The sequence below is a fragment of the Cygnus olor genome, chromosome 1 (assembly GCF_009769625.2).
Source record: "Cygnus olor isolate bCygOlo1 chromosome 1, bCygOlo1.pri.v2, whole genome shotgun sequence".
Classification (NCBI taxonomy): Eukaryota; Metazoa; Chordata; class Aves; order Anseriformes; family Anatidae; genus Cygnus; species Cygnus olor.
Window position 1 is genome coordinate 30,922,971 of NC_049169.1, and position 13,250 is coordinate 30,936,220.

The window sequence follows — 13,250 nt, forward strand, 5'->3', positions numbered from 1 at the left end:
CAAAAATGTTCATGTGGTGTCTGATTCTAACTAGGTACTTGTTACATATTTTCCACGCAGTGCCAATGGTTGCACCAGGCAACGTGCAGGTTCATGTTATTAACAGCACATTGGCAAAGGTGCACTGGGACCCAGTTCCACTAAAAAGTGTCCGAGGACATCTTCAAGGGTACAAAGTAAGTACAGTCAAAAGCATTCTATCCCTCATTTAATAAAACAGATCACTCTTCCTATATGAGATTGTATCTGGATTGAAGTAACTGATGTGTAAGAGGATTCTTGCTTTTCAGTGAGCTCACAAGTTTTGCTGACAAGAGCAACAGCATTGAAGTGACTCATTTAAATTTCAGCAAGGTTCCAGCCTTTTAGTATTAGTCTCCTGTGACATTGTCCTTGAAGAAAAATTGGATCTGCTTGCAATTAAGTTTGCACACATTACGTAGATTTTAAAAATATATAATAGTTTTACAGATTTTATTTTTTTTTTCCCGAAAGGATACCTAGAGGATGAGGAGAAATAGTTTCTGTAGGAGTCTCTTTTAGGTCTAATGCTATTGAATAACTTTTTTTCAATTACTCATTCATCTTCTACCATAATAAGATTAGTCACGTAATTCTGACTAACTAGCCAATTGCTAGCTTGGAGTTCTGTCTTTTTAGAGGCCAGGAAAAAGCTCAGTTTAGAGAGAGTGGAAAAGGCGGAAGATATGGAGTACGTATATAACTGAAGGAAGCTTAATATAAGGTAATGCACTGGCTTTGGTGATAACTGAGAAGGCTGTGTTGGAAACAAAAGACTGCAATTAATAGAGAATGGGAGATAGAAGGACTTCAAGGTAAGAAACTGGGGCAACTGGTATCCTTGGCAGATCAGGGAAAATCTTTTCACAAAAGTTGCTTCAGAGGTTGCACTAGAAGCACATCAGAAGAAACTTGGAACTGCAGAAGCCCGGTAGACTAGTTGGGCAGGGGAGGGTGGAGTGAGAGGATACATTGACTTCCTGTGCAACAATAGAAGAAAGTAACAAGTAATTATTCTCTACTCCTTTGCAAGTATAGGAATAAAATGTTCTAACGGAACAGACTAGTTGCATAGCCTGAACTAGGTTACTTTGTAAGACAGACTAACTTGAACTACTTCTTTTCACATGAAAGAAGGAAAAGAAATATTTGAAAAAATGAAAGGAGGAAAATGTTTCGAGGAAAAGAAATGTATGTAATACTTGTAAAATGGAGGGCTAGCATTCAAGAGCATTGAATCCTAACTTCTGTGTGTTACAGCTTGTTGAGTTCCTGGTATGTGGATGTGACTTATCCGGCACAAAATACCACTGCCTGGAGAGACTTAAACTAGTTCTATAATGAGCTAACATAAATATTTGTAGTTGGTCTGGTGCTTTGCCCTAGGTAATAAACCTGGCTGAGGAGCAGGACTTACTAATTGTTCATATCACTATCTGGTAGATTATAGTCTCGTTTCAACCTGGTATTTCACAAGCAAATGGGCAACCAAAAACCATGACGTGACAATTAGAATTTAGTGAAGTTAGTGTTTGCTATTAATCTTGTTACCACAATGCTAACAACCATAACCCAAATCACCAATTTCTGTAAAAGATCAGTATTAATACAAAAAAGCAGTAGACAAAAATGTCTGCCAGTGCATCCAGTATTCTCACCCTACAAGGCATAGTTACAGTTATCATCATCCCAGGTTTATTTTCTCTCCTGTATTTGGTAATGGGTTGCACTCCTGTCTCTCCAGTTACCTAATGAGTTAGTCATGCCATGATAACTTGTGTAGTCTGATAGTCTTCTCTATATATTGTACATTTTTTTAAGCTTTTTTAAAAAAATGTGGGGTGGGGGGTATTGGGTGGGGAGCAGAACCACACAGTTACACAAAGCTAAGCAATTTTGAAGCTAAAATAAGTTAGGCAATAATCGTAAATAAAACAAGCTCAAGACTGCAGGATTAACAACTAACCTGATCACTGAATATTTTTGCTGTTGCAGCTAGGACAAATGAGAAAATGGTATATCCTTGAATAAGTTGCAGATGCAGCAGAACTTTCTTAAATAATTTTTGCAGATACAGCTAAATCAAGCTAAAACTAGACAAGGAATGACACATCCTAAGACCTAGTGGATAGTTACTGTTATAAAGCTTTCTCTGAAGTCAGGCTGAAAACTTTTCATGGATGCAGAATATGCTTTAAGTGTCTTACTGACATAGAACATGACTATCCCTTTTTAGACACATCAGCAAAATTCTGCTAGCAAACTAAGGCTTTGCTAAGTAACAAAATTATTTCAGATGGTAGCCCAATATGCAGTGTTGCATTAAGGGTGCGTTTCTTAGTAAAGGGAAGGGTATTTCTCTACAGATCCATACCATGGAGACAAATGTACAAACAAAGCAGGAAGACATCTAACTAGTAACAGTTTATACCCCATATCACTAATATTTTGTTTTTATATTAATTAGCTATTACTGGATATACTTTGGTACTATGAAGCATTTCAAACATAAGAAGAAACTTAAAAAAATTTGTTTTTGCTGTTACTAACATTTTTTCTTGTTATTCATATAACGTCAGTGGTTTTTCAATAAGTGAAAAATGTAATGCAATTTCTTTTACTGTCATATTCCTCTTCGAGATTGCTGCTTATCAAACCCAGCTTATTAAAGCTCTCCTTCTGTTTCAGCCTGGCTATGGACAAGTGATGACCCAACTATAATAATGTGCTTTTGAAATGAACTATACCCGATGAGTTTCAATACAAATAGTACCATCAATTCAAGTTTTTCTTAACTTATAAATGGCTTTCTAGACTATTTGGTAGGATGAGAGTTACAGGATGACAGCTGACAGTGTTAAAAAACATTAACTCAAGCAATGTAAAACATAGCAGCACTTAGCAATTGGAGTGAAGTGATACACAGTTAGCAATAGGAAGCTGGTGTTAGTGTATTTCTTTATAAGCAATGTAGTTGGGCTTTTTAAGTCCTAACAATTCCCTTTTTTGAATTCACACATGAAATCCCAGCTTTCTTAAGTAGGTGTTTTACAGTTGGCATAAACAGAACCAGAGTTTTAGCCATTTAGATTGCTTTATCAGTTTTAATGTCTGATTATACATGCATGAAAATTTTGCCATGTAAAATGAACAATGATGCATTTGAATGTGACAGTCAGAGGATTAACACAAGTCTTTGTAGGGACAACTGTTAACGCCTTTCCAGAAATTGTGGTAGAGACACAGTGCAGTCAAGGAGATGCCAGTAATTACCTGTGAGGCTCTGTAATTTCTTAGAAAGAAAATCAGCAAAATGGACATCAGAATCAGCTTTGTGCTCTGATCTTTTTATCACATAAACAGAGGAATACTTCTCTTATGACCATATGTGGAGAACAGTGCAGGACTGTATCCTCAGAGGCCTTTCATGATTTGTGTGTTTTTCCAGCCTATAATTTTTTTTTTTTTTTTTTCCCGTTTAAAAAATCTATTTGGCCTCCACATCACAGGGAATATATCTTGTGTAGTCAGGTGAAAGGCATCTATAATAAGGTGTCAAGTTTGCTTTGGAAGCTGTGTAGACATATTACTGCAAATATAGATGGTTTAAATGATCTTCCCTCTCAGATTCTGACATGAGAATTGTCAGACACAAATGCAGTTCCAAACCAGAACTTGTGTCAGAGTAGTTTTGAGCATGAGCAGAACTGGCAGATAGTAGGTAGTCCTCACCCAGTCATGTAGACATGACTGTTTCTAGACAAGCAGGAAACCTCTATGCTGCTTCTCACCTGAGCTAATTAAAATTGCAGTTATTCCTACCAATAATTTATGGATACTCATGGAAAAGCTTAAGAGTTCGCAAAATCAGAACACCTCAGTGCTCACTATAGATTTTCTTTTTTCTTTAGGTTTACTACTGGAAAGTACAGAGTCTATCCAGAAGGAGCAAGCGGCATATAGAGAAAAAGATCTTGACTTTCAGGGGAAACAAGACTTTTGGAATGTTGCCAGGGCTGGAGCCCTATAGTTCTTACAAGCTGAATGTTAGAGTTGTTAATGGTAAAGGAGAAGGACCAGCAAGCCCAGACAAAGTATTTAAGACCCCTGAAGGAGGTATGAAATGAGAAACTTAGGAATTAAGTTAAATGTGGTGTATTCAAAATGAGTATACTAAGGATGCAATTGCTGAATTTGCATCTTGGACATCATAAAATAATAATCTGGCTCAATATGGTAATATCCTTAATAATTCATGAGCTGTTTTAAGTTCATCTACTTTGTATTTACCATATATTCTTCTTAAAAGTTCCTAGCTCACCCTCCTTTTTGAAGATTACTAACCCAACATTGGACTCTCTGACTCTGGAGTGGGGTTCACCTACCCATCCAAATGGTGTTTTGATATCATACATACTGAAGTTTCAACCAAGTAAGTTAATTATGAATATATACACCTTTTGCAATACGTTTGCTGAATAGTAATTCATTTATTGAGAAAAATGCTAAATTTGTAATGTACAAAAGATATGATTGCATTGTAGATGTCAAGTTTGCAAAAGATTAGCATATTTAGACAATATATCTGACCCTATTTAGAAAATTCCACTTGCTCAAGTGCAAGGTTAGCATTTTTCTGTTACTTTTGGTTCTTCAAACCCTAATTGTCAGCCAAGTTAGAGGCACTTATAAATCCTATATTCTGACTGCAGAGAAAATATCATTAGCAGTAGATCAAAATACATCCAATTATATTGTTGTCTGCTTCTTCAGTTTTCATTCTAAAATGAAAATATCATCTCTGTGCCATTCATTCATGTCAGAGTTATACTAGCTTTGAATTAAACTGCTCATTATTTCCATTCAACCAGTCACTTCCTTAGGATCCACATGATACTGCCCAGAAATTGATCAGCAATGGCACTGGCAATTAGGAGTTGCATGTGCATGGAACAGATGAAGGCAGTTTGTTTTCTTCCACTTAAAAGATTCCACTGTTCCTTGGTGTTAGATAGAAGTCATTTCAGTATTTTTATTCCTAAGTATACTGAATTTATTCCAAAGCAGTTAGTTCAGAGATTCAGAGAGCTGAACGATCAAAGTTTCAAAAGTGTGTACATTCAGTTGGTTTGATGTAGAATTAGTGCCTTAGATTCAGATGCTTTACTTACGAGAATGGAACTTGAGCTTAAGAAACTTGTAGGTGTTCCTTATCTCCCCTCTGAATTTTTGTCCCTCTCCTTTTTATATAAAGGTGATTTTCTTTGGAAACAGTAGATTATAATTTAAGTGACTGGAAATGAACAATACAGCAGACAAACAAATACAGAGAAACAGTCTGTTTTAACATAATGACAACATAAGCAATTTTCCTAAGTAACTGTGGTTTTGTTTGTTTTGTTTTGTTTTTTTCTTGTAATAACAGTTAACAACACACATGAATTAGGTCCCTTGGTAGAGATACGAATACCTGCCAACGAGAGCAGCTTGATATTAAAAAACTTAAATTACAGCACACGATACAAGTTTTATTTTAACGCACAAACATCAGTTGGATCAGGAAGTCAGATAACCGAGGAGGCAGTAACAATTATGGATGAAGGTAAGATGGGTATGTATAAAGAAAACCCACTGAGTTTAAAAAAAGACCACCAGTTTTATTAAAAATATTACTACTACTTCCTTCTGTTAAGGAAATAGTCCCCGGTAAAAAATTCTCAAGGGCTTTTTCAACTGTATTATATACTATTAAAATATTTTAAATAGTTTTTAGGAAAAGATGTGCAAAGTTTTTCTACTGTAGTGGAAGCCCCAAAATAAGTGTAAAGTCTATCCTTTTGATATAAACTCACGAGACCTAATTCGTTGGCTTTTCTTGGCTTCAAAATTTCATCTAACTTTACATTTTAAGTGGTCTTCCTCCCTTAAGCTATTCCGTTCCAGTCACCTGCTCTGGTCACAGAGAATAATACTGAAATGATGCAGCTCTATGCCTCACTGAGGAAATTATTTCTCTCTTGAAGTATGCAACAGCTTCTGTGAGGTGTAAACTTTTCCCACAGAGCTGGCAAAAAAATACATCTTCAAAAAAGCTGCAGAAAAAAAATAATCTAATTTGTGACCCCAAGTAACTGGTGACATTGTATATTTAAATAACCTTATTATAGTGTTTGATCCTGTCACTATTGATTTTTACATTTGTAACAATTCTAGATATAGGATATTGGCAGTTCTTTTGTTGAAGATACTATTTATTTAAGTATGAAAGCTCAAAAAATAAGAGTAATTTCAAACAAAAGGGAAATACAGGGGGAAAGCCTTTTATGATTTTGCTCGTCTTAATATTAAAGGTCTATCTTGATACCATCTTTTCATATATTTTTATGATTACTGAAATTACAGTTTTATTTCAGTTGCTATAGATGAGTTGGTATGCAATGCAATTTTTCTAATAGTGTATTAAGGTTGCATATAAACGACATTTATTTTAAACTGTGAGTCTTAAAAAGCATGACCAAAAAATTTACTAAATGCATGTATATTAATTTTTGTCTTGTAATAGTCTGTCAGTGTTCAGCATAACTGGATTGTTTCTAATTTATTTGAATTAATACATTTTATCTAGTCTGCATGCTTTTCTGGTTTAAAATGAAATTATTTATATGTATGTTCCCTTTGGTGTTGTATCTAATTATATAGTATTCCTATTCTTGTTTTCCTCCATTAAAGCCGGTATTCCTCGTCCTGCTGTAGGTGCAGGCAAAGGTAAAATAAAACTGCATGATTTGTTAATGTGTGGATTTTGCAGTGTTGCAAATGGGCAAATTGCAGTGGTAAGGACAGAAAATCTTGGACTACACATCACTATACAAAGTATTAATCAGTGCTGGAAGAAAACATTTCTGTTAAAAAAAAAAAAAAAGGAATACAGAATGCTTATTAATACCTTTCATCTGTTTATTTTGCCACAGAGTTCCTGGGGAATTCATTAGCTTTGCTTCAGTAAAGTCTAATTATTTCTGAACATTTAACAGATGTATCTCACTGTCATAAATATTCAGGGTCCAGGTGCACTAGAACTGATGAGCTGGAGTAGAAAAAGCAGCAGTTTCACAAAGATTTTTTACTGCCTGTGCCATGTGCGTTTTTTCTTTCAAAAAAGTAGGTGCGCTTTTGTTCTCACTGCTGATTAATGCTACCCATTTGATCACATTTATTTCATTTGCAACCAACTGTGCATAGAAGACAGATGACTGACAATACCCTCTGTATACTTCTCAGTTCAAGTATCAGATGGAATATAGAGGCAGATGACTTCCTGCTCTCTTAGGTTCGCAAATCTTGTGCGTGATCACTTGAAGATATTTCAGTGAGTGGAGCATATTGTGAACCTTACTCTTGCATTCAGTAATATTAGGTTCTTTATAATGAAGTTCTTCTGTCGAACAATGTTTTTATGAATTTTGATTTGCCAGAAGCAAAGATTATCCTGAGGACTTTCAGAGAGCTGAGTCAGAAAGGTGTCTCTATACCCATGTGTGATTTTATCACAGAGGTGTCATTAACACTTACCAACATCTGAGTTTCAGATTCTCAGGCCATAAAAATCCCATGTCAAAATCACTACATGACAGTATGCATTATTTTTTACAAACTTGGAAGAGACAACATAAATTGCTTCACATATATTTTCTTTCCACTTGATGATCAGGTGTTTTGATAATTATATGGCTATAATAATAGCCATGCATTCTTTTCACCCACCTAGACTGGTAGAGAAGTCAGACCATGTAAGCATGCCTTTGTGCATGTATATATTGTATATATAAGTGCATTTTAATATCAAACGCATTTCTGGTAAGTGTATGGAGTTCTGGGTTTATTTTAATGCCAAGTCTTTATTACTGTGTTTTAGTCAAGTTGTAGCTGAGAAGTCAGCACAGATTGGAACAACAGAACTGGCTTGTAGTCCTGGACATAGCAGCAGAAATGTAAATTAAGTTCTCATTATTTATAGCTGAGTATAAAAACTCATGCAAGGAAAAATGGATTCTCTGGGTGAAACTGCGGTCTAATTATAGCTGTATCACAGTCTGGGGCTAGCAGTAAGCATCTTATTTGTAAGATCAGCTGGAGCAGCTCACATTTCAGAGCTGTCATCTCAGATTCTCTGAAAACTTAAGCAGATGTCTTCGTTTGGTTCCATGCCGTTTATGGTTTCAAAGTTTTCACATATTCCTGTTGTATCTAGCTCTTACAATCGCAAAGAAAACTTTGGAACTGCAAACAGGACGGAGCTAAAGCCATGACATCTGCTATGACATCTGAGTTGCTGGAGCTCTGAGATGAATGTTCTCAGTGGTTACTTGCATTAACATGATTAACTATTTCACTACTGATCCGGGACTATAAGAAAGGAAAAAGAGGATCATATTAGCAAGTGCCAAAGTATTTGGTCCCATGAGTGGGTGGATTTGGGAGATAAAAATACTCAGCCCACTCAAGAAGAAGTCATGCCCAGCCGTGAATTTTTACTCCTCCTCTCTCCTGCAGAAGGGCCAGTGAGTAGATACAGTTCTCATTAATGTGGACCCAAAGCCAAACTGAGGAGGATGTGAAATTTAGATATTCTCAACTGTGTTCTGATCCATGAAAAGCAACAGCCCAGTGTTTCATTTTGAAGGGCAGGAGTTATCAGAAAAATGCATATATCCTTTCTTTTTCAATTTGAGATGAGTATCTTGGAAGTTAACAAGACAGTAGATGTCAGATTCAGGAAGAATAAAATGCAGTAAAATTTTGGTAGTATGTTTTCTACTGGCTAGCTGCTTCCGAAGGCCTATAGCTGGTCAATCAGAAACATTGGACACAAGGTCTTGGAGGAATTGAAAGCATCTAAACATGGGAGAGGTGTACAACTTGAGATATGTTTCACTTCTCAGAGTAAAACTGTATGTTAAAGAGCTGAGGGAAATAATGCTAGTGTAATCCTAAGGATCTTATAGTGTCTTAATGTTTTTATTGTAGACCTGAAATATATTTGCTGTCCTGAAATATATACTTGTGGTCCTTTGGCACCATGTGACTTTTGCAGTCTATCTATGCAGGCGTGGACCCTTCATTGTACTGTAGTCTTTCATTACTTTAAAAAACAAGGAAAGCAACCAAAGACTGCTTACTGACACACTTAACAATTTTAATATTCATCCCAGTTGAGTTTGTCTGATCATAATGACTGCACTGGTGTCAAGTAGTTGTTTTAAAGATACCCAGTATTTTCTAGATCAATCAGTAAAGAAACAAGCCTTTTTGCCTTTTCCCTTTTAATAATAACTTTAGATGAAAGTAAGATCGAGGATAAGAAATTTGGATAAAGATTTTTTTTTCCCTATTCCTTTAGTAAAAATAGACATATCCTCACTGAAGAGAACATAGAAGGACAGAATGCTGCAACAAATAGGGGACAGTATAAAGAGGAAATTATTGTCTCACAGCAAAAGAGACCCATACTAATCAAAATGTTCTTTCGGCAACCGGTGTCATTGCATCAGATAGCCAAAATGCAATGGATTTTGGCTGATTACAAGACCTGAGGTTTCGTTCTCCTCTGATGAAATTTAACTGGGAGATTCATGTCAATGTTGCACAACCCCACATGAGTAAATCATGATAGAAATGGTTTTATTGTGGATGGGGAAGCTACCCTGTTATACTGTTTATAATCCAATTTGACTTGCACTATATTTTTTTCATTTCTAATTACTGTGGTACTATGCATGATATATTTAATCAAGATAAAGAATTAGATAAAGAATAAAGTATTTGATAAGCCGCATGCATTACTATTGGCATCTGGGTATTGACATCAGCGTCTACATCTACCAAAAGACATGGGGTAACAGAGGTGTGAGAAGAAATTAGGGATTAAGAACCTGATGACCTATAAAGTAATTATAGAAGCAGCTGGAAACTGACTCTGGTGATCACTGGAGTCAAGTCTTTCCTACCCTCTTTCATGAGAATTTTTAAATAAATAGACTATAGAGGAAAGAAAAGAATACAAATTAGACCAGTGGTAGAAGTGAAAGTTGCTGATTAACATCAACAGTCACAGGGGCTCATAATGGTCTTTTTTGTAAGTGGAAGTGGAGGGAGTCATACCATGTAATTATATATGTCTCTATATTTAGCAAGCCTTCTTGTTTCACTTTTCTGTTTCTTTTTGATGTAGTCCACATTTCTAATTTAAAAGCAAGTTCTTGTAGTCCTTATGCACACAGACGCTGATAACTGGCAGATCTGACCTGCAAAGCTAGTAAGATTGGGAGCTTTAATTGAAACTAACACTTGCTGTCAATGCAGTACTTCAGTATGTTCTGCGTTCTTCATACGAACTTCACATCTCAAGAATTGATGGAAATACTTTTGTTGCAATGGAAAAATACGAGCAGTCTAGACTCTGAGTCTAAAACTTCTCTTTTTTTCTGACTGAATCTCCAATGTATAGTTCTTCACTCAAGGCTAGAAGTCATTCTCAGCTGAGTTCATATCTCTGATCTATTTGTACAAAATAGGATCATCTCAATTCTTTGTTCCATACAAAATGCTATTGTTTAAACCATTTTCCCTGCCCACCATCTGTTTTACCTCCCTTTTTGAATCATTTCACATCACATCTCCATATTTTTCTCTATCAAGTTCAAGCTGCTTTTTCTCTTCTAGTTAATTATAGTATTTTTGTACTGATCCTTAAGCCACTCTCTCTCTGTGGACTTCTCCATGATACGTCTGTGGTTCTTTCAGTACAGCCTGCTAAAAAAACCCTACTATTTTGTCCTCTTTTAAGTCTACCATGAAAAATGGTGCTTTGGATGCGTGAGAAAATGATGATCATTTCAATGTAAAACTTCCTGCAAATACCTTCCACTTTTTAGACTTCACACAAAATCTATGCCATGCTAAATGTTTATCAATGAAACTGTTTCTTGCATTTGTACATGATCTTCTGTATTTCTTGAACTATAGGAAGACTCTTGCAATGGCTTAGATAATCTCAGAAGTGACTAATGCCCATCTCTCAATGCCAGATATGGAATTCACTCCTATTGTTATACTAAGGCTTGAATTTCCTACTGTAAAAGTTTTGGGTTAAAAAGCAAATTAAAGCAAACCCCTAATTTGTCGTATACCTAGTTCTCTGTGATATGTTGCTTTACATTTTTCTTCCATTTGACATGAGTCATCAGATGTGTGTTTATCACATAGCTGCCAGTTCTTGCTGGAGATCTGGTGAATCCCCTGAAACTTCCTAAAGTTTAATCACTTTTGAGATTATTTAATATACTGTTCTGCTACACTAAATCTTGCGAAAGAGTATCTATTCTGTTGTTAAGATACTTTCATATCTTATGTCACAAATTACTGAATTCTGTTGAGTCTGCAGCCCAAGTACAACTGTGTTATTTGCAGGAGCTGTGTTCTTGAAAAGTTAGAAGATTAAATACTCTTCTACCAGAAAACAAAACAAAACAAAACAAAACAAAAACAAAACAAAAAAAAAACAAACCCAACCACCACCAACAAGAAAACAACCAAACAGAACAATGACAGCAAAAAAAACAATATTGAAATTAATTTGAAAAGAAAGGAAAATACTGCTTTGAGCCTAGGCCTCTTTCTCGACAATTGGCAAATGCTTTAATACCATATCTCACTGGAGTACTCAGAGATGTCAGCAAAACTTTGCATTGCACAGCATGGTTAAAATGGCTTAATTTACTGGAGGTAGCTGAATTAAGAGTAGCTGAATTAAGAGTACGAAAAGCATAACTTAATTAACAGTCCAATCCCATCATTTTTGAAGTGACTCTTTTGTCAGTGGTGGTGCACAGCATTAAGTGTGGTGGCTGTAAATCACAAGAACACGGTGTTCCTCTGCTCAAAAAGCACTTCTCCCAGAGACAGAGCTTTCTAGTCCCGCTCTTTTCACCAACTGCCACTTGCATGCTCTGAGAGTTTCTTCCAGCTGACAATTACACATTTTGCATTTGTGAACAGTGCTAGGAAGCATATTGAAGTACTAAGAGGTTAATTATAATTAGAGGTGTGGTGATTTAGAAGACAAGTGTCTGGGTAGATTGGAGATAAGCTCTGAATCTTGTACCTACCTTGACATCAGGCTTTCATCACCTTAGAATCCATCAGCCATCTTTTATTTTACCTACGTGTGTATCCATTTTGCAAATATGGCATATTTGAAAGATTTAACTAACAATTTCCAAGCCTGCTGGAATTATTAGAACAACTAGTAGTGAAAAAGAGGAAGAATAACAGAAGTAATAATTTTGAAAATAAATATGCTACTGAGTGAATTTGTTGGTGCACTGTGTTCAATAAGAAAAAAAGAGAACTTAAATCTGACCAAATACTACACAATGATCAAACTATACAAGCAACCATTGGTAAAAATCAGAAAAGAGGACGTCTGGGAAATGTCAGCATTAGTCAGTCACTTGAGAGGATTTAGAAACTAAAAGACCAAAAGAATGAAGATAATTTTCTGAGCCAATTTCACTGTTATGTGCAATCATATGAACAGAAAGCAATTTACTCAATACTAGGTCTTTAATCTAGTAAACAGCCGTTTAATCAGGGCAGAAACTAGAAATCAAAATCAAAGATTTAAAAAAAAAAAGGCAAAACAAACACACAAAAAAAAAACAAACACAAGAACACAAGAAAAGGTGCACATTTTACAGGAAAGGTAATTATCTAATTAGTCTAGTGATAGAGAAACTGGCTGTCATCTGGAGTCTTTCACACAGGGTGAGACTCTACGTCATCCACGAGTGCCCAGGCATCAGGAGGGAGAAGCCAGATGTAGTTCTGTGGCATCTCTTTGCAGGAGAAACAGATTATTGCCTATAGTTTCTTCTGACTATAACATCAGTGACAAATGTCAGCCATACAGTTCTGCTGCTTATTAGACATCTATGGTAGAATAGCAAAATCCAGGAAAATATGGGTGTGAGAAAATATGATTTAATGAAACAAAACAGAATAAATTATATTTAGAATACTAACTGGTAGCTTTCTTGGCAAAGAACAAATACTAAGATGCTGATTGTAATTTACACCTGTTCCTATGTGCAAATGAGGAAATAAGTTTATATATCTTATCCACAGTCTCAGTCTCTGCACCTTTCTAAATTTAAAGCTTGCTATTCTTT

General features: G+C 35.6%; 1 protein-coding gene across 40 annotated transcripts in view; it reads left to right on the plus strand.

Annotated features, from left to right (window-relative positions):
* The window catches only part of NRCAM (neuronal cell adhesion molecule), a 150,853-nt gene that overhangs the window by 115,646 nt on the left and 21,957 nt on the right, over positions 1-13,250 (plus strand). For 20 of the 40 annotated variants that reach the window (XM_040550921.1, XM_040550966.1, XM_040550911.1 and 17 more), the window contains 5 exons: positions 61-176; positions 3,933-4,137; positions 4,331-4,453; positions 5,447-5,623; positions 6,751-6,786. In XM_040550921.1, the coding sequence (XP_040406855.1) occupies positions 61-176; positions 3,933-4,137; positions 4,331-4,453; positions 5,447-5,623; positions 6,751-6,786 (657 nt within the window). Of the gene's footprint in view, positions 1-60; positions 177-3,932; positions 4,138-4,330; positions 4,454-5,446; positions 5,633-6,750; positions 6,787-13,250 lie in introns of all 40 variants that reach the window. The other 20 variants (XM_040551020.1, XM_040551085.1, XM_040551094.1 and 17 more) reach the window with 2 other exon arrangements.